The following is a 21,956-nucleotide window of genomic DNA, read 5'->3' on the forward strand; positions in this document are numbered from 1 at the left end:
ACATTTTTCCAACTATTAACGACAATGATGTAGTGGTGGAGAGTCGACTCCAAAATAATGGACGTCGGGGCCCGGTGTCAACTCCCATTTCTGAGTGTCAAGATTACGGAGGAGACTGATTAGTTGCCATACTTCCAAGAACACAAACACGCATCTTTCATTGCGAGCTAGCGAGGGACAGAGCGAGAGGGGAGGGGCACAGTATAGGCAGGTTGGCCACCAGGTAGGCGTAAATGTACACTATTACTCAACTCCTTAGACACTGGCGATTTATCAGAAAGACATATGCCCGAAGAGCTAATGGAAGCCATGCCATGATAAACAAGGTTTCAGAGCTTGTTATTGTTTCGGTAACCTTTTTATCCAACCATCATCTGACAACGTAGTCACAGTTCACTGACCATCAGGCAGGGGAAGTGATGGAGACTGCGGCCTAATTTAAAAGTTAGCTCGCTACTAGGTAGCTCTTCTCTTTTGTAACTCAAAGGAGGGCTGTGTGACTGAGAGAAACAGAGAAAGAGAAGAGAGAGAGAGAGAGACTCAGTACTGTCGAACATAATCTACCACAACATCACCCACAGGCAAGTGAGGCTTATCTTACAACGCTGCCATCTGTAGTCCCCTTATAACTTAACCGCTTATAACTCGCCCTCCCCTCAACCCTGATGCTTCTTTAAAAATACCACATGCATGTAATGATATCATGAGTGTCAACAGATCCACAAGGCTTCTTAGCACTGTTTACCTTCTACGTATTAGTTATAAGTACTGAGATCCAGACAAACACAGATGGACCTGTACACCGCAATTGACTTTTGAAGGTGAGGTGATTTACGCTAGAGCCTACAATAGCAGTGTTTACCGGGAACGTGATAACTGGAAATGTCTGGCAAATTGCCTTTGAAAGTTTATCGCAGTGCAGAGGACATTTATCTGCGTTTGTTTGGATCCCATCCTAAGTGTCCCTACGGTTCAGAACGAATACGCTGTCCAGTTATAAGACATTGGCACTGTTTCATGAGACCCTAATGATGGGAGGCTGTCCATGCATGTCTTCTCTTAAAGGCTCAATCTCACTCAAGGTCCTTCCCTGTAATGTATCCTTGACTGTCACTGAGGAGGTTGTCTTTAAATTTACTCAGGACACTAATTAAGACTATTACATTCCGATGGTAGCTGGGGGAAAATCTGATATTTAGGATACAAATTATCTCAGAGTTTTAAACTTAGAGAGAGAGAGTACCTCAACCTCTCACTCACCACCCCCCACCACACTCTCTCACACACACACACACACACACTCTGTCCTTTACTTTTTACCTCCACCTCAACATTTCCACCATCTTTCATCATCATACAGTGCCTTGCAAAAGTATTCATCCTCCTTGGTGTTTTTCCTATTTTGTTGCATTACAACCTGTAATTGAAATAGATTTTTATTTGGATTTCATGTAATGGACATTTTAAAAAATTGTCCAAATTGGTGAAGTGAAATTTAAAAAATAACTTGTTTAAATTATTATTATTTTTTAAACAGAAAAGTGGTGCGTGCATATGTATTCACCCCCTTTTCTATGAAGCCCCTAAATAAGATCTGGTGCAACCAATTACCTTCAGAAGTCACATAATTAGTTAAATAAAGTCCACCTGTGTGCAATCTAAGTGTCACATGATCTCAGTATACATACACCTGTTCTGAAAGGCCCCAGAGTCAGCAACACCACTAAGCAAGGGGCACCACCAAGCAAGCGGCACCATGAAGACCAAGGAGCTCTCCAAACAGGTCAGGGACAATGTTGTGGAGAAGTACAGATCAGGGTTGGGTTATAAAAAAATATCAGAAACTTTGAACATCCCACAGAGCACCATTAAATCCATTATTAAAAAATTGAAAGAATATGGCATCACAACAAACATGCCAAGAGAGGGCCCACCACCAAAACTCACGGACCAGGCAAGCAGGGCATTAATCAGAGAGGCAACAAAGAGACCAAAGATAACCCTGAAGGAGCTACAAAGCTCCACAGCGGAGATTTGAGCATCTGTCCATAGGACCACTTTAAGCCGTACACTCCACAGAGCTGGGCTTTACGGAAGAATGGCCAGAAAATAGCCATTGCTTAAAGAAAAAAATAAGCAAACACGTTTGGTGTTCGCCAAAAGGCATGTGGGAGACTCCCCAAACCTATTGAAGAAGGTACTCTGGTGGGATGAGACTAAAATTGAGCTTTTTGGCCATCAAGAAAAACCCTATGTTTGGCGCAAACTCAACACCTTTCATCACCATCGATGTTTTTCCATCGGCAGGGACTGGGAAACTGGTCAGAATTGAAGGAATGATGGATGGAGCTAAATACAGGAAAATTCTTGAGGGGAAACCTATTTCAGACTTTCAGAGATTTGAGACTGGGACGGAGGTTCACCTTCCAGCAGGACAATGACCCTAAGCATACTGCAAAAGCAACACTCGAGTGGTTTAAGGGGAAACATCTAAATGTCTTGGAATGGCCTCGTCAAAGCCCAGACCTCAATCCAATTGAGAATCTGTGGTATGACTTAAAGATTGCTGTACACCAGCAGAACCCATCCAACTTGAAGGAGCTGGAGCAGTTTTGCCTTGAAGAATGGGCAAAAACCCAAGTGGCTAGATGTGCCAAGCTTATAGAGACATGCCCCAAGAGACTTGCAGCTGTAATTGCTGCAAAAGGTGGCTCTACAAAGTATTAACTTTGGAGCGGTGAATAGTTATGCACGCTCAAGTTTTCCGTTTTTTTGGTCTTATTTCTTGTTTGTTTCACAATAAAAATATTTTGCATCTTCAAAGTGGTTGTCACGTTCCTGACCTGTTTTCTGTTGTTTTGTATGTGTGTGATGGTCAGGGCGTGAGTTTTGGGTGGGCATTCTATGTTGTGTGTTTCTATGTTGGTTTAGGGTTGCCTGGTATGGCTCTTAATTAGAGGCAGGTGTTTTGCGTTCCTCTAATTAGGAGTCATATTTAGGTAGGTTGTTTCACTGTGTTCGTTGTGGGTGGTTGTTACCTGTCTCTGTGTTTGTGTTCTGCACCAGATAGGTCTGTATCGGTTTTCACGGTTTGTTGTTTTGTTTGTTGTTTGTAGTGTTCACTTGTCGTCAAATTAAACATGTTGAACACTAACCGCGCTGCACTTTGGTCCTCTCCTTCACCCCTGGAAGAAAGCCGTTACAGAACCACCCACCTCACCAGGACCAAGCAGCGTAGCAACGGGGAGCAGCAGCGGCCCAGTACACAGGAGGAATGGTCTTGGGAGATCATGGACGGAAAAGGACCCTGGGGAAGGGTTGGAGAGAATCGCCGCTCTCGGGAGGTGAAGGAGGCAGCCACAGCCCAGGAGCGGTGGATTGAGGAGGCAGCACGTAAGAGAGGCTGGAAGCCCGAGAGGCTCACCCAAAAATTTCTTGGGGGGGGGGGGCTAAAGGGGAGTGTGGCGAAGCCGGGTTGGATACCTGAGCCAACTCCCCGGGCTTGCCGTGGAGTGAGAGAGCATCGTACTGGTCAGACACCGTGTTATGCGGTAAAGCGCACGGTGTCCCCAGTACGCGTGCTAGCCCAGTGCGGGCTATTCCACCTTGCCGCACTGGGAGGGCTAGGTTGGGCATCGAGCCGAGTGCCATGAAGCCGGCCCAACGTATCTGGTCTCCAGTACGTCTCCTCGGGCCGGCGTACATGGCACCAGCCTTACAGGTGGTGTCCCCGGTTCGCCTGCATAGCCCAGTGCGGGCTATTCCACCTCGCCGCACTGGCAGGGCTACGGGGACCATTCAACCTGGTAAGGTTGGGGAGGCTCGGTGCTCAAGAGCACGTGTCCTCCTTCACGGTCCGGTATATCCGGCGCCACCTTCCCACCCCAGCTCAGTACCACCAGTGCCTACACCACGCACCAGGCTTCCAGTGCATCTCCAGAGCCCTGTTCCTCCTCCACGCACTCTCCCTATGGTGCGTGTCTCCAGCCCAGTGCCTGAAGGTGCGTGTCCTTAGCCCGGTACCTCCAGTTCCGGTACCACGCACCAGGCCTACAGTGCGTCTCAGCCGGCCAGAGTCTGCCGTCTGCCCAGCGGCGCCTGAACTGCCCGTCTGCCCAGCGGCGCCTGAACTGCCCGTCTGCCCAGCGGCGCCTGAACTGCCCGTCTGCCCAGCGGCGCCTGAACTGCCCGTCTGCCCAGCGGCGCCTGAACTGCCCGTCTGCCCAGCGGCGCCTGAACTGCCCGTCTGCCCAGCGGCGTCTGAACTGCCCGTCTGCCCTACGCCGTCTGAACTGTCCGTCTGCCATGAGCCTGCAAAGCCGCCCGTCTGCCATGAGCCTGCAAAGCCGCCCGTCTGCCATGAGCCTACAGAGCCGTCCGCCAGACAGGAGCCGCCAGAGCCTTCCGCCAGACCGGATCAGCCAGAGCCTTCCGCCAGACCGGATCAGCCAGAGCCTTCCGCCAGACCGGATCAGCCAGAGCCTTCCGCCAGACCGAATCAGCCAGAGCCTTCCGCCAGACCGGATCAGCCAGAGCCTTCCGCCAGACCGGATCAGCCAGAGCCTTCCGCCAGACCGGATCAGCCAGAGCCTTCCGCCAGACCGGATCAGCCAGAGCCTTCCGCCAGACCGGATCAGCCAGAGCCTTCCGCCAGACCGGACCTGCCAGAGCCTTCCGTCAGCCCGGACCTGCCAGAGTCCCTCAGCCCGGACCTGCCAGAGTCCCTCAGCCCGGACCTGCCAGAGTCCCTCAGCCCGGACCTGCCAGAGTCCCTCAGCCCGGACCTGCCAGAGTCCCTCAGCCCGGACCTGCCAGAGTCCCTCAGCCCGGACCTGCCAGAGTCCCTCAGCCAGGACCTGCCAGAGTCCCTCAGCCAGGACCTGCCGCCCCTTATCCCGGTGCTTATCCCGGTGCTGCCCCTTATCCCGGTGCTGCCCCTTCATTTAGGTGGTTTTAGTTGGAGGGTGGTCATTGGGAGGGGGATACAGAAGCGGGGAGTGACTATGGTGGTGTGGGGACAGCGTCCGGAGCCTGAGCCACCACCGTGGTCAGATGCCCACCCAGACCCTCCCCTGGACTTTGTGCTGGTGCGCCCGGCGTTCGCACCTTGAGGGGGGGGTTCTGTCACGTTCCTGACCTGTTTTCTGTTGTTTTGTATGTGTGTGATGGTCAGGGCGTGAGTTTTGGGTGGGCATTCTATGTTGTGTGTTTCTATGTTGGTTTAGGGTTGCCTGGTATGGCTCTTAATTAGAGGCAGGTGTTTTGCGTTCCTCTAATTAGGAGTCATATTTAGGTAGGTTGTTTCACTGTGTTCGTTGTGGGTGGTTGTTACCTGTCTCTGTGTTTGTGTTCTGCACCAGATAGGTCTGTATCGGTTTTCACGGTTTGTTGTTTTGTTTGTTGTTTGTAGTGTTCACTTGTCGTCAAATTAAACATGTTGAACACTAACCGCGCTGCACTTTGGTCCTCTCCTTCACCCCTGGAAGAAAGCCGTTACAGTGGTAGGCATGTTGTGTAAATCAAATGATACAACCCCCCCCAAAAAATATATATATTTGAATTCCATGTTGTAAGGCAACAAAATAGGAAAAATGCCAAGGGGGATGAATACTTTCGCAAGCCACTGTAAACCTTTGGTGTGAAAAATAATACTGGGTCCTGCTCTGCTCAAGAATGAGAAGGGTACACACACACACACACACACACACATTTTGCTGTGGTGATTTACGAGGTGATTGTAGTTAAAAGACCCGGTGGATAGAGCAATAGAGCCAGTCAATCTGAGATGAGATGAAGGAGCCGATCCTATGCTCTGTTATCCCATTAACCAGCTATAATGAAGCAACTGAAAAGCAGTGGCCGGCTTGTCACTCAGTCTAATCGCGTCCCATGATCAGAAAAACTACCCCAGGAGGATGGAGCTCCTTTTCCTTCAGATATAATCAGATAGGCGCAATCATGGCAGGGGAAACCAAAAATTGATTTTCTATCTATCGTTTTAGAGTAGAGCTTTTTGTCGGTTGATTTGGAGAACAGGTAAATTATTAAATGGGGCTAGGAGGTGGAAATTGGCAAACGTTTTCAAAAACAGCATTATTGAACGGTCAATTCGGCAAACTACAGTCTGTATTGTCTCTTTTTCATGACTTGGCATTGTTTTGGCTCTAAGTATTGTGTGGTAGAAGATTCTTTATCTAAAGAGACACAGCAATAACAAACACTCAGCAAAAACAAACACTCAGTCAGCCAGGAAAGTGAGAGTAATCTATCTGATGTTTTATGTGTTCTTGTGAAGAGTTGAGGCAAGTTACCTAATGGAGTGGCCTTACTGTCTTATTCACATCCAGACAGGTTGAGATATCTAGATAAGATGAAAGAGAAGATCAAAAGTAGATCGTAAACAACCGTCTCCTTCCCTGATGCAAAACTGACAGGGAAGCAGCACACAACACAACACACACTCGACCAGTTTCCTGAAATTAGACAGGAGTACTAAGATTCTGTGTTCTTTTTAACTGGTTGGAAGAATAGAGAAGACTGTCTGTAATTGTTGAGAGGTGCAATAGAGACATTTTGTTAGATGTTTTTAAGCAGTGCAAGCATCAGACATGATAACAGTGAGTGTTTGTTTGTTTTTAATGGTGGGAAGCTGTTTCGTTATTATTCATTTCACTTCCTGGTTCTGGAGAAAAGGCACTAAACAATCCCCCCACACACATACACACACAGTCAGTCAGTCTCTATGTTCCTCTCTCTGCAGGGTGTCTGGTAAGATGAGTCAGAGCAGTGTGGAGCTGGACCGGTGTAGCCAGCAGGGCTCCGTAGAGAGCCTGTCCTACAGTCTCTGCGGCCTGGGGAGCAGCAGCCTGCCTACAGCCTCTATTGACAGCCTGCCTGGAGGTTCCAACAGAGCCCTCTCTGATTCTGGTGAGTACAGCCACCCGCCGGGACACAAAAACGAGGGACAAGAGATACGAGAGCAGAACCAAAAAAAATTTAAGTGAGCGCTACACACAAGGCTGTGCGATTTGGACAAAATATCGAACAGTTTTTTTGGGGGGGCCAGATATTGCAATTGCCATTATGAGTTGCGATTTTCAAACATACATACTGTGGTAACTAAATATAAATCCAAATGAAACAAATATTTTCCAACATTGTTATAGGCTACATATGATAATAGTTGGATTATTACACTTAGGTTTACATACACTTAGGTTGGAGTCATTAAAACTCGTTTTTCAACCACTCCACAAATTTCTTGTTAACAAACTATAGTTTTGGCAAGTCGGTTAGGACATCTACTTGGTGCATGACACAAGTAATTTTTCCAACAATTGTTTACAGACAATATATTTCACATATAATTCACTGTATCACAATTCCAGTGGGTCAGAAGTTTACATACACTAAGTTGACTGTGCCTTTAAACAGATTGGGAAATTCCAGAAAATGATGTCATGGCTTTAGAAGCTTCTGATAGGCTAATTGACATAATTTGAGTCAATTGGAGGTGTACCTGTGGATGTATTTCAAGGCCTACCTTCAAACTCAATGCCTTTTTGCTTGACATCATGGGAAAATCTAAAGAAATCAGCCAAGACCTCCACAAGTCTGGTTCATCCTTGGGAGCAATTTCCAAACGCCTGAAGGTACCACGTTCATCTGTACAAACAATAGTGCGCAAGTATAAACACCATGGGACCACGCAGCAGTCATACCGCTCGGGAAGGAGACGCGTTCTGTCTCCTAGAGATGAACGTACTTTGGTGCGAAAGCGCAAATCAATCCCAGAACAACAGCAAAGGACCTTGTGAAGATGCTGGAGGAAACAGGTACAAAAGTATCTATATCTACAGTAAAACGAGTCCTATATAGACATAACCTGAAAGGCTGCTCAGCAAGGAAGAAGCCACTGCTCCAAAACCGCCATAAAAAAGCCAGACTACGGTTTGCAACTGCACATGGGGACAAAGATCGTACTTTTTGGAGAAATGTCCTCTGGTCTGATGAAACAAAAATAGAACTGTTTGGCCATAATGACCATCATTATGTTTGGAGGAAAAAGGGGGAAGCTTGCAAGCCAAAGAACACCATCCCAACCGTGAAGCACCGGGGTGGCAGCATCATGTTGTGGGGGTGCTTTGCTGCAGGAGGGACTGGTGCACTTCACAAAACAGATGGCATCATGAAGAAGGAACATTATGTGGATATATTGAAGCAACATCTCAAGACAACAGTCAGGAAGTTAAAGCTTGGTCGCAAATGTGTCTTCCAAATGGACAATGACCCCAAGCATACTTCCAAAGTTGTGGCAAAATGGCCTAATACCCTGACTGCGTGCGCGAGCGTTGCAAAATAAATGTAGGAATATATGTTATTCAATTATTGTGCGCGCCAACGAGAGTCTGCGTTGCCAAGGGCTAAAATAGAAGTCATTCCTATTTCTGACGCAGATCGCGCTGCAAGTCCTGCCTCTCCCATCTCCTCATTGGTTTATAGAAGCAAGTACCCACGTGCCATCTCCTCATTGGTTATACCCACGTGGGTGATTGAAAGACGAACTGTTTTGCCGGTTGTCGTGGTAATACTATGAAAGTGTAGATGCCAATCACCATATAAGGTCAAAGATGAAAAGGCCTGGAAGGAGGAGAGATGACTAGAAACAATTCGGTTGACTGTTTTATGTGTGGATTAATTGTCGGAGTAGAGGACCTTGTGCATTTCAGGTAAAATAACAACTCAATGTTTATATCACAGGATATAGCAAGCTAGCTAAATAGAAACAGCAAGCTAGCTAAATAAGACAAATTAGCTAGCAAGTGCAAGCTAACTAGCTAAATTATCATACATGTTTAATGCTTTTCGACCTGTCCCCAACTTAATGTCATTGGTTCAGAGTTTGTTTTGATATTTTAACCTGCATGTCGTGATCGCGTTTGGTGTAGGGGGACAAATTAAATGTATGCACGATAGCACACGATAGCGCACGTGCGCAGCCGGTTTGGCTTCCATGTAAGGACAACAAAGTCAAGTTATTGGAGTGGCCATCACAAAGCCCTGACCTCAATACCATAGAAAATGTGTGGGCAGAACTGAAAAGGCATGTGCAAGCAAGGAGCCCTACAAACCTGACTCAGTTACACAAGCTCTGTCAGGAGGAATGGGACAAAATTCACCCAACTTATTGTGGGAAGCTTGTGGAAGGCTACCCGAAACGTTTGACCCAAGTTGAACTATTCAAAGGCAATGCTACCAAATACTAATTGAGTGTATGTAAACTTCTGACCCACTGGGAATGTGACGAAAGAAATAAAAGCTGAAATAAATCATTCTCTCTACTATTATTCTGACATTTCACATTCTTAAAATAAAGTGGTGATGCTATTTGACTTAAGACAGGGAATTTTTACTAGGATTAAATGTCAGGAATTGTGAAAAACTGAGTTTAAATGTATTTGGCTAAGGTGTATGTAAACTTCCGACTTCAAATGTATTAAAACACATTTTTATTACCAAAATAATGTGCTATAAGCACTTATTAATTAATGAATAACATAATGAGTTCCTTATTTCTATTTTACCATTATTAGTTCTTAATTAACGTAAGTTAATTATTTATTCAGGTACCCATAGGCTACAGACGGAATAGGAAGCTTATGATTGTGTAATTATGTATAAGTAGACTCAATCGTTATTATAATTGAAAGGATACGACAAAGTACTTTAACACAAACATGTAAAACATAGGTTACCGATTACAAGGTGCAGCCTGTGTCCAAAACATTGAAGTTTGGTCCAGTCATTCAAAGCGACACTCAATGTTTCAACTTCTCCCTTCATTTTGTTATACAGTGTTGGAATGGCGACTTGGGAGAAATACGTGCGAGATGGAATCTTGTATCTCCTGTCCAGCTTGTTTATCTTCTTGAAGCCATCTTTGCTGACTGTGTAAATAGGAACATTTCTTAAGTTATATGATAGATGATAGCCTCTGTGATTTCTATGTGTCTGCAATCAATGCCTGTTCAGGTGGCTGGTTGTGGCTGAGGGGCTTTGCTACTGTCAGATGTTTTTTTCCACCATGCAATCATCGTAAAGTAGGGGATGGTTATTCTTCAAATGATTTAATACATTTGTCATGTTGCCTCTTGTTGTCGCCACAACTCTGAGCCACTTTTTACACAACACTTCAATTTGGATGACATTGGTTTGCCTGTAGCCAAAATACTGCCATTACCACAGAAGGTGCGCCTTTCTTTGGCACCAAATCGACGTTGTTGTTCTGATAAACACACACAGGTAAAACCCTTTCTTTCCTCACCAGAGTCTAACTGCACGCTTTAAGCGGGGACGCTTGTGATTGGCCAGCATGCTCAAGCCATGCAGAGAGTGAGAGAGTTCGCTTGCGATTGGTCAGCATCCTCTGTGCATGTACAGATGTAGGATCTACATTTGAGCCAGTTTGCTACAGCAGGAAATTAATCCTGCAGCAAAAGGAAATGTGAATTATTATGTGGATTATAATTAATGGACATTTTTGTAGGGGTTGATACATTTTTCGTAAGGGAAAATCAAGTCTGAAATTTCAAAGTGGAAATCTCAACGACACTACAAATGTTTAATTTCCTGCATTTAAGATCCTACATCTGTAGAGAGTGAATGAACAGAGTCTAGCGCATCTTATTGGAGGAGGTACCGTAGTCTCGTTTTTTTTGTATTAACGGAGTGTCAAAGAAAGGAGAAAATCGCAGCCTCTTGCGATACAGATGTTGCACGTCAATATCGCAATTTTGATCTGAATTCGATGAATTGTGCAGCCATAACTACACACATCCAACATCATCGGGGGAAATAATGTAAAAGAATTGTGCCCCAGAGTTGCTCCTGGGGGAAATCTTGCCCTTTATACCATGTTACCTGATTAGGAAAAACGTCTTCACTTGTTTTCCTATTGTGGTAGTCACATGGTTCGACTAGAAGGAAGCCATCTAACTAGGTTGAAATTGGGAGAACAATCAGAAGAGGAAAAGGCCACTGCAGATATGAGGTTATAGGAGCAGAAGTCAAGTGTTCGTTTCTCTGTCCTCTTCCAAATTGTGTGTGTGCCTGTCTCTCTGTCTGTGTGACCAGCCTTTGTTTTGAAATATTCTTTCTCCAGATAGACAGATTGGATCAGTGTGCGTTTGAGTGCAAGTGAGTGTGTGTGTGTGTGTGTCTGACCCTGCGCACTGCTGGCTGAGGTCTGACGCACCGTCCCTCTTGTTTGGCGTCACTGTCTTCATCTCTCCATATAAGCACATGGGATGCAACTCAAATGGCACCTTGTTCACTATGTAGTGCACTACTTATGACCATAGGTCTCCTGTCAAAAGTAATGCACCACATAAGGAATAGGGTGCCATTTGGGACACTCCCAGACAGTATGTAATTGCCTCACTTCCTGGGAAGTGTTTGAAGAGATAATTATGGCACTTTGATAACGAGGAAAATAAGGGCTGTTGCTGCTCCGTGCATACATGCCATCTTTCGTTTAGATTTCCGCTCTGGAAACCCACTCGTTTAGTCTGTGTTACAAATGTGACTCTATTTCCTACAGTGTTCACTACTTTTGACCAGGGCCCAAAGGTCTGTTCAAAAGTAGTGCACTTTGTAGGGAATAGGGTGCCATTTGAGGTGCCGCCTTACTGTCAACAACCACACACTTACCCACCTCTCTGGGTTAGACGATGGAGTCTCACATTCTTTATATTGTACTCTTTAATTCACCATTTCCTAATGGTAGAGCACAGCAGACATGTTGGCCATCATATTGAACTCCCTCGCTACACCCTCTCAGGGAACTTTGAATAGATGAAAATGTGACTAAGATGTTAGACGTTATACGGGAGGGGCCACAGTGGCACAGTGATAGGATGGGTGCAGCTCGCCAAAGTCACCCAGGCAGATGCTGTTGTGGATAATGTACTGTAATGGATAATGCAATTGACTATAGGTCTATGGGTTAGGGGTAATGTAGCTTGCTCTGTTGGCTAAGACGGTTGGCTTTGAGTTGCGTGTGTTGCTGGGCAGAAGATCGCTAGTTTAATCCCCACTCGGGGCAGAACAGAATGCAATCTGTTACATATGGATAATGTGCGGTATGTTTATGGAAAACGTACTATAGGTTTATGGGTTAGGGTTAATGTACTGTAGGTTTGTGGGTGAGGGGTAATGCACTGTATTGGTAATGTACTATATATTTATAGCATTCTGGGTGAGGGAGGCACAAGGACACAAAGCTCCAATTATAAGAATCAATACAGGCGCCTGAGGCGGTAGGCTCCTAGTTCAACAGTAACTACTAGCGGCAGTTAGTCGCTCTCCTCACTCTCCCTATTGCTCAGTCTCTGAACCCTTGGTGGCCAATTGTACCTGTTCTATACGAACCCTGTTTATGGTAGAGATGGGTGTTTACTTGGGATGTAACGATTCACTAATACGCATTGGGCCCTAGTTCAAATGTTTAAGATCGGGACCGCGGGACCCCAAACCAATCCAGATCTAGCATGCATCAGTCAGAAAATCAATTCAAAAGGTTACGAATCGTCGGTTTGTTTGTTTTTTCTCCTCTCAAATAACTTTCTTTCTACCTTCTGAAAGTACCGCTCTTTCAAATGCGTTGATAGTCGTTGATCTGCAAGTCCCTTTGCGTGCCGAACAACCCCAGGGAATATCAGTAGCCTAGTCAAACTGCACACTGTGCCCAGCTTCGCGCGCTGCCCGAAGAGAGGTCTATTTCTGATCTTGTATAGCTGCAGGGCACCTTCAGCATTCAAATGCTTGTAAAATGGCTTGCACAATATTAGGCTTTATTAGTTACCAGAATAAAAGTAAGCTACTAGAGACACAACTCTGATCTGGCTATAGCCTACCTGCTGATCAAGGCTTGCATTCAATTTTATTTTGATTGTTCAGGTTCACCATCTGCAATAGTTTGGATAGTTTTGCTATAAACAGTCAGTGTATTCAGAAAGTATTCAGACCACTTCACTTTTTCCACATTGTTACGTTACAGTCCTATTCTAAAATGGATTTAATAAAAAATAAAAACTCAATCTATACTCCATAATGACAAAGGAAAAACTGTTTTTTAGACAGAAAAAAAACAAACAGATACCTTATTTACATAAGTGTTCAGACCCTTTGCTATGAGACTCGAAATTGAGCTCAGGTGCATCCTGCTTCCGTTGATCATCCTTGATGTTTCTACAACTTCATTGATTGGACATGATTTGGAAAGGCACACACCTGTCTATATAAGGTCCCACAGTTGACGGTGCATGTTAGAGCTAAAACCAGGAATTGTCCGTAGAGCTCCAAAACAGGATTGTGTCGAGGAACAGATCTGGGGAAGGGTACCAAAACATTTCGGCAGCATTGAAGGTCCCCAAGAACGCAGTTGCCTCCATCATTTTTAAATGGAAGAAGTTTGGAACCACCAAGACTCTCCCTAGAGCTGGCCACCCGGGCAAACTGAGCAATCGGGGGAGAAGGCCCTTGGTCAGGGAGGTGACCAAGAACCCGATGGTCACTCTGACAGAGCTCCAGAGTTCCTCTGTGGAGATGGGAGAGCCTTGTAGAAGGACAACCATCTCTGCAGCACTCCACCAATCATGCTTTTATGGTAGAGTGGCCAGATGGAAGCCACTCCTCAGTAAAAGGCACATGACAGCCCACTTGGTTTGCCAAAAAGCACCTAAAAGACTCTCAGACCATGAGAAACAAGATTCTCTGGTCTGATGAAACCAAGATTGAACACTTTGGCCTGAATGCCAAGTGTCACGTCTGGAGGAAACCTGGCACCATCCCTGCTGTGAAACATGGTGGTGGTAGCATCATGCTGTGGGGATGTTTTTCAGCGGCAGGGGCTGGGAGACTAGTCAGGATCAAGGGAAAGATGAACGGAGCAAAGTACAGAGATCCTTGATGAAAACCTGACCTCAGACTGGGGCAAAGGTTCACCTTTCAACAGGATAATAACCCTAAGCACAAAGCTAAGACAACGCAGGAGTGGTTTCAGGACAAGTCTCTGAATGTCCTTGAGTGGCCCAGCCAGAGCCCGGACTTGAACCCGATCAAACATCTCTGGAGAGACCTGAAAATAGCTGTGCAGCAACGCTCCCCATCCAACCTGACAGAGCTTGAAAGGATCTGCAGAGAACAATGGGAGAAACTCCCCAAATACAGGTGTGCCAAGTTTGAAGACTTGAGGCTGTAATCGCTGCCAAAGGTGCTTCAACAAGGGCCCCCCGAGTGGCGCAATGGTCTAAGGCACTGTACCGCAGTGCTAGCTATACCACTAGAGATCCTGGTTCGAGTCCAGGCTCTGTCACAGCCGGCCGCAACCGGGAGAACCATGGGGCGGCGCACAATTGGCCCAGCGTTGTCCAGATTAGGGGAGGGTTTGGCCGACAGAGATGTTGTTGTTCAATCAGGCTCTAGCGACTCCTGTGGCGGGCCGGGCGTACTGCACGCTGACACGGTTGCCAGGTGTACGGCGTTTCCTCAGACACATTGGTGGGCTGGCTTCCGGGTATTGTGTAAAAAGCAGTGCGGCTGGGTTGTTTTTTGGAGGACGCACGGCTCTCGACCTTTGCCTCGCACGAGTCTGTATGGGAGTTGCAGTGATGGGACAAGACTAACTACCAATTGGATACCACGAAAAAGGGGAGAAAAAGGTGCTTCAACAAAGTACTGTCTGAATAGTGTCTGAATACTCATTTTTTCTTCTTTTAAAAACCTGTTTAAGCTTGGTCATTATGAGGTATTGTGTGAGGGGAATAGAATAAGGCTGTAACATAACAAAATGTGGAAAAAGTCAAGGGCTCGAATACTTCCCGAATTATCATTTCATAAACAAGGACAGCAAACCCTTTTGGCGAGCAGCACTGCTTTGCCAAAGCAAGAGGAGAAGAGAAGCTTACTCCGCTAAAACCTCCAAACGATCAAAACCATTTGATATTGAGACGGGGGTGAAATCCAAAAGTTGTGCTATATGTTCATTGGTTATTTCATAGACAAATATTGATACATTACTAGTGCAAACACTTATAATCTGCAAAAATGACAAGTTAGTGGGTGCTTTTAGATCCAAAGTGGGGCATACATGCACTGTGGTGTGATAGATGCCCAGTCTCCCTTATGGCTCAGCTTGGGTTCTTACATACACCACACACTTCAGAGAAGTCAGCTCAGAGTTTTTTCTAATGTGAGATCTTGTTTTGATGCAGTTTTGATCAAATGTTTTTTATATCTATATGGATTCGGCAACTGTTTAATCAGAGAAGTGTTGATGCTGCTGGTACTAGTAGTTCTCCAGTGTTTAAGTAAATTCAGTATATAAAAAATGGAAATGTGCTTGAAATGTAATATTTTATCTTGTGCCTGTAGCCTGTCTCGGTGTGATATCCAATATCAACATGAATACTGATGACTTCTCTCTCGCTCTCTATAGGTTCCCACGATGCCCCTCGTCTGTCGTGCGCCTCCCCATTTCCCAGAAGCCCCATGGACTCCTCTCCAGTGTCTCCTCACCCTGACCCGTTCCCTAGCAACAACCTTTCCAACCAGCTGCAGCCACCGCCTCTCCCCGAGAAGAAGATGGTGAACCGCACCGTCTCCGCCCCTGACAGCGCAGCCGGGAAACCCCTGTTCTGGGCCTTCCCCCGCCTCCCCTTCACCGGTGGTTCCGAGAGCAACGCATCTCGTCCAAGCATACCATCCCTGTCCAGCCTCCCGTCCTCCCCTGTCGACCCCCGTCCCCTCTACTCCTCCGAATCCCTAGAGCGCTGTCATGGCCCTCCGGGTCGCCCCCTGCACTCCCGGACCCTGGACGAACCCCTGAAAGTACGTGGTCGACTCGGAGGACACAGCCGGGGCAGCATCACCTCCTCCTCCTCCCCCCAGCTCAGCGGCCCTCACCTCTCAGCCGCCGGGCCCACCCACGGCTCTAGCCTGCAGCTGCAGACCCTGCTCAGTAACATAGACAGTAGAGAGGGCATCTACTCTAAGCTGGGAGGCCTGTACGCTGAGTCGTTGCGGCGCCTGGCTCTGAAATGCGAGGACCACTTCACCCGCAGCCAGAAGAACACGCTGCGCTTCGATGAGAGCAACTGGTCCCTGTTCAAACTGACCTGTAACAAAGCCAGCTGTAATGCAGGCGATGCCGTGTACTACTCTGCTGCCTGCGCCTCCGACCCATCTAACTCCTACGCTGTCAAGGTGACAACATTAGATACCTTTCATCTCTATAGCTCTCTGTGGTCTTAAATTTCGAAGTTTTACACTACACACACAGTCAAGGTAACTGAATATAAACTTTCTTAGTTAACCTACATTTAGGCCCCTTTTAGGTCAGAAGAACGCTTTCCCTAGGGAGATATGTCTATCTGTGTTCTTGAGTTTCAAAGTGGGATTGTTTTTGGGGGCCAAGGCTCTCATGTAGTGCTTGATAATCAACATGTTTTGATATCAAGGACTCTGGTGTTTAATGTTTACAATAAGTCTGAAAGACAAAACAACAAGGCTGAGAATACATTTAGAGGGGGGGGGGGGGGGGGATTATAAGCAAGCGTGTGGCGAGGATGTGCGCGTGTGTGTGTCGGTGAGAGACATAATTAGCGTGAGAAGAGGTTCTTTGTAATCTGTAGTTTAAATTCAAACTCCTCTCTGATTGGATTGTGTACGTTCAGACTCCCCTGTGATTGGACTGTGTAAGTTCTACTCATCAACCAAGGTCATCTTCCTACCTTGTTAAAGACTAGCTCATTAAACAATGAAACCTGTCCAATGAAGTAAGTCGACCCCTCAACACGCTTTTTGACTGTTTAGAGAACCAGAGGGAGCCACAGCCCCTTCACTTTGTGTGTGTGCCAAATGGCATGTTATTCCCTACATAGTGCACTACTTTTGACCATATAGGAGATAGGGTGCCATTTGGGACAGATTTTGTTTGTTCTCCGAGAGAAGAGAAGGTCCCACCCTTCTTGTGTTCCTCCAGGGAATGTACTGTAGCCTGCCGTGGAGGGAGGAGGGTGTGCTGCTCTGCATTCATTCTGACTGACCTTTGTCCCAAAGTCATTAGCAACGTGTAAATCGAGAGCAGGGCCGTGTGTGTTAAGGGAGGTTTGCTGCCCGAGGCTCTGCATAGTCTTTCCTAATGTCTCTGGGTCCATTAATCTTTACATGCCAGCCAGATTTATGCCAGATTTACAGTTATACACACGCCTGTACACACAAACACACACATCAAAGATCCCCTCTCTCTCTCACACACACACACAGTGTATGAAATAATCCAGCCTTCATAGTAATCATCAGACTGTCACAAATTACACCCCATTCCTTATATAGTGCACTACATTTCCCTATGGGCCCTGGTCAAAGGTATTGCACTATATATGGAATTGGGTGGAATTTGGGAAGTACCCTATGTCATACCAGAGGTCACCCTATTCCCAATATAGTGCACTACTTTTGCCTAGGGTCTATAGGACTCTGGTCAAAAGTAGTGCACTATGTAGGGAATAAGGTGCCATTTTGGGATGCGACGCACAGTGTTTGGCTTTGCACGTATTGTACATGATGAGACTCATTCATCTGAGCTGCCATAAGTGTACCAGTGTTTGTCTGCTTGAAAGCAAGATCGGAATGAATGCAGGATTTAAAGCTTGGCGACGGCGAGTGAGAATACTAAATCTCACTAAGTGCAAGTGGAGAACGTGTTAATGTCTCTACTTGAAGCTGCAAACAAGTAGTACAATAAGGGGGGGAATCTCTTGCAAAGTCTCTTGTGACAGACAAGTAGTGTGCAAGCACACAGGCAAGATTTGATTCTGGATGCAGAGATAGTATACAAGTCATAAAACTGTTTCAATATAACTGAAGTATTTCCACATTCTGTCCACATCAGGGCTTTGACTCTTGTGTATCAATGTAATTCAAGTATTTTCCTCACTATGCACATTGTGGTCTAAGCAGTCTCTTCCTCCTCCACTCTGTTCTCTGAAAGTGCCAGGCAGACATTTTCCTAATTCTCTCCACATTATGGCGTTGACTCTCCCCTCCTCCATTCTCTACCAACTATAACCAGTATGTTTCTCCCTCTCCCTCCAGATCTGTAAGAGCCAGACCTCTGAAGCCAAGCAGGGTCACCTCTACGGCTTGTCTGTCCAGCAAACCCTCCCACCCCACTTCAACCTCCAGCAGGACTGTGGTCACTTCATCGCCTGCGTCCCTCAGAGCATGCTCCCCCCTGACGAGGCTTCACTGCCTCTCGGGCCCAACCCCACGCAGGGGGACAAGGAACGCGTGGTGGTTATCACCCAGGAGGTGCCACAGCAGAGTACGGCAGACTTCGTGAAGGAGTGGGCGTCCTTCCACCAGGCTCAGCCAGAGGTCAGTTGTCTGTCTGCGTATCTTGTACAGTACTAGGCTGCCTCTCAAATGGCACCATAGGCCCCTGGTCAAAAGTAATGCACTATATAGGGAATATGGTGCCATTTGGGACACTCATAGCTTTCTTCATTTTTGCTTTAAGCTTTCAGCCTTTTTTTTAAATATTGTTTTGATGTACAGAGCTTTGTGATTTCTGATGAATAGCGCTCTACAAATGAAATGTATTGTTTTTTTATGTAGGTTTACGAACGGCGGGTCTGCTTCCTCCTGCTGCAGCTGTGCAACGGTCTGGAGCACCTAAAGGAGCACGGGGTCACACACCGCGACCTCTGTCTGGAGAACCTTCTCCTGATCCCTCACCGTCGCCCCCTGCAGGCCAACCCTAATGCCCCCTACGACCAGAAGCACCTCCCCCGCCTGGTCATCGCCAGCTTCGCCAAGGCCAAGCAGCGAAACACTGAGGATTCCGCTGCCAATGATCCCCGCATTAAACGCGACCACGCCCGCCTGGCCCCGGAGATCGTGTCGGCCGCCCAGTACCGGAAATTCGACGAGTTCCAAACGGGAATCCTGATCTACGAACTGCTCCACCAGCCCAACCCATTCGAGGTGAGCCCGAAACTGAAAGAACAGGACTACAACTGTGAGGACCTGCCCCCCATTCCGCCAGTCTCCCTCTACTCCGCTGGGCTCCAGAGACTAACCCGGCTGCTCCTCCAGCCAGACCCAATCAAACGCATCCACATCCAGGAGGCCAAGCGGGTGCTGCAGAGCCTACTGTGGGGCCCCCGGAGGGACCTGATGGAGCAGCAGCAGTGGGGGGTCCGAGACAGGCTGGGCCCCGGAGAAGGGCCCTGCCACGAGGGCCTCCTCAACTGGCTGGACGTGAAGAGAGCCCTGCTGATGATGAAGTTTGCTGAGAGGTCTCTGGAGCCGGAGAGGAATGCAGAGTTGGAGGACTGGCTGTGTTGTCAGTACTTCAGTGCCGCTCACCCTCTGTCCCTGTGTCATACTGCTGAGCTGCTCTACTCACTCAAATGACTGAAACACTGACTGGACAAACTTTCTGAATCCCAAATCAACCCCTAGCTCCCTCGGCATCCTTGAGATCTGAAAAGATTGGATCGTTTTGGGATTGGGGCGAGTTTGTGGACAACGTGTAGAGACAATGAACCAACGCCCTGGGTTTCCCTGTATCTGTCATGGAGGATATACGAAAATACAATGTGAACCTGCTGCCCGCCTGCCTCCTTTTACAACGACATGCATGAAAGCAAGGCGTCACCGACTGTCCATTCAGCTTCTACTGTATATGTGTTCTAGTTTACAGACTGCTGTTTTGTTTACTGAATGGGACTAAGGCAGACCACTGGAGATTGTCCAAAAGCACAGCCAGGCCAGGGATGGACAGAACCGCCGAACATGGAATGGTCTCTCTGGCCAGACTGAGCACTCTGCACTCTCCACCCCAAAACACAACCCCTGTGAGAAGAGACGTGCACAGAATGGAGCATTCTAATCAGACAAAGATGTACACTTTACTATAATGCAAAGTACTAATGAACAACAGTCGAGCCAAGACATTCTAACTGTTACGGTCTTGTCCTTAATTAATAGGACTTCTCGATGCCCTTTGACCTTTGGAATAGTAAGAGCTCCCGGCTGGTATTTCATCCCTGTCCACTCCAGCAAGTCTTGACATAAATGTTTTATTGTGCCTGTGCAGCTATTTAACTTTTGTTTGCTGATTACAAAATGTAAATAGAGGGTCACACACAAGTATTTACATTTGCCGATATTAAAATGGCACATGTGGTAAACGTGTTGACACGGAGTCACCGGGTTCTAGAATGATGCTTACTATTCAGTGTAAAAGGTATGATGTTGCATCTCACCTCGTCAATCCATATGGGGAGTAAGGGTATTGATCGTTAGAGAGGCAGCCATTTGAAAGGCAAAGCTGTTTTGACTGAATGGAACTAGTCTGACCTGAACCAATTAGAAATGTGTACTGCCTAATGCCACTTAATACGGTGTGTATTGCATTAGTTAAGATGGCCAGAACCACCACTGCTATGGCCCCACTTACCCCAATACTTACCTTAATATCATCTACAATTGTTGTTTTCGATATTTTAAAATTGTTACAGTGCCTTTAGTTCTCCGTGTGTTATGGTGACTGAGAACTTAAATTGTAAATCGTAACCCCTATACTCCCTCTTCGATATGTGAAACTGGAATTTCACAGACTGGTCTGGAGACAGATATAACTTTGTACATACAGAGATTGTAGATCAACTGGTGTGTCCCACTCAAGCAGGTCTTAATAATTGCAATGGATAAGATCCATAGTGAAAGTATTTATGAAATCCAATTGTTTAACCTGTATTAGTCACTGGAATGCCTTTTAGTTTTTTTTGGTTGCGTCCAACATAACACTATATTACCTACATAGTGCACTACTTTTGACTAGGGCCAATATAGGGGTTTTGGTCCAAAGTAGTGCACTATTTAGGGAAAAGGGTGCCATTTTGGGAAGCTACCTGTGATTGTTTTTCCCTTTTTATTACTTTGTTTGTTTTAGAGGTTGACGTTTTAATGCTTCTGCTGTTGTGCTTGCTGTGTCTCTTCTCCTTTGCCAGTGCATTGCAGCAGACTGCTTCTATACACACTTTAACTTCTTCGCTTTTTCTCCAATGAGAAATATGGCCTGAGGCTGCAAAGGAAACAGTCCAAATACTGTTCTATTCCACTGCGGTTATCAGTATGTGACTAGAACATTTACACTTCTCTGATGACTAACAAGTTATTAACAGAATGTGTGAGCCTCACCTGCATCTATTAATAAATTGGAAATGTTTTCACACATTCACACCATACTCCGTCTCAGTCTTTCTGGTTTGAATCAATGGGCGGAACCTGTGAATGCATATAAGTGTGCTGCTGATTATGGCCTGGTACGTTGTAAGACCTTAGCTGCTAATGAAATGGAAGAAAGGCTAGAATGTCTGAGTCAGGGAGATGTAAGGAAAATGTGAAAGCCCATTTGTACAAAATGGTACAAATGTGGTACCAAGCAGTCAGTGGAGGCTCCTCAGAGGAGGAAGGGGAGGACCATCCTCCTCAGTGAATTTCATAAAAATGTAAATTGTAAAATGTTTAGAAAGTTATCCTTTTTAAATAAAACTATACTAAATATAAACACGCCACCAAATGACTGATTAAAACACGCTATTCTGCAAAAAAGGTCTACAGTAGCCTTAAGAGCACTCTGTAGGGTAGCGCCATGGTGTAGCCGGAGGACAGCTAGCTTCCGTCCTCCTCTGGGTACATTGACTTCAATACAAAACCTAGGAGGCTCATGGTTCTCACCCCCTTCCATAGACTTACACAGTAATTATAACTTCCGGAGGACTTCTTACAGCATGAACTGACATGTCCACCTAATCAAAGGATCAGATAATGAATCTAGTACTGAAAGCATAAGCTACAGCTAGCTAGCACTGCAGTGTATAAAA

The 21,956-nt window shown here is 46.3% G+C and overlaps 1 protein-coding gene and 1 long non-coding RNA gene across 2 annotated transcripts in view; one reads left to right on the plus strand and one right to left on the minus strand.

Moving 5' to 3' along the window:
* The window catches only part of LOC139543595 (inactive tyrosine-protein kinase PRAG1-like), a 36,009-nt gene extending 14,699 nt beyond the window's left edge, over window positions 1–21,310 (plus strand). The window contains exons 4-7 of the mRNA XM_071349844.1: window positions 6,761–6,927; window positions 15,497–16,263; window positions 18,157–18,438; window positions 18,679–21,310. Coding sequence (XP_071205945.1) covers window positions 6,761–6,927; window positions 15,497–16,263; window positions 18,157–18,438; window positions 18,679–19,479 — 2,017 coding nt within the window. The 3' untranslated portion in view covers window positions 19,480–21,310. The remainder of the gene's footprint in view (window positions 1–6,760; window positions 6,928–15,496; window positions 16,264–18,156; window positions 18,439–18,678) is intronic.
* Window positions 1–21,956, minus strand: part of LOC139543597 (uncharacterized) — a 32,805-nt gene that overhangs the window by 4,554 nt on the left and 6,295 nt on the right. The gene's annotated exons all lie outside the window — the stretch shown is intronic.

Source organism: Salvelinus alpinus, chromosome 18 (genome assembly GCF_045679555.1).
Source record: "Salvelinus alpinus chromosome 18, SLU_Salpinus.1, whole genome shotgun sequence".
Lineage (NCBI taxonomy): Eukaryota > Metazoa > Chordata > Actinopteri > Salmoniformes > Salmonidae > Salvelinus > Salvelinus alpinus.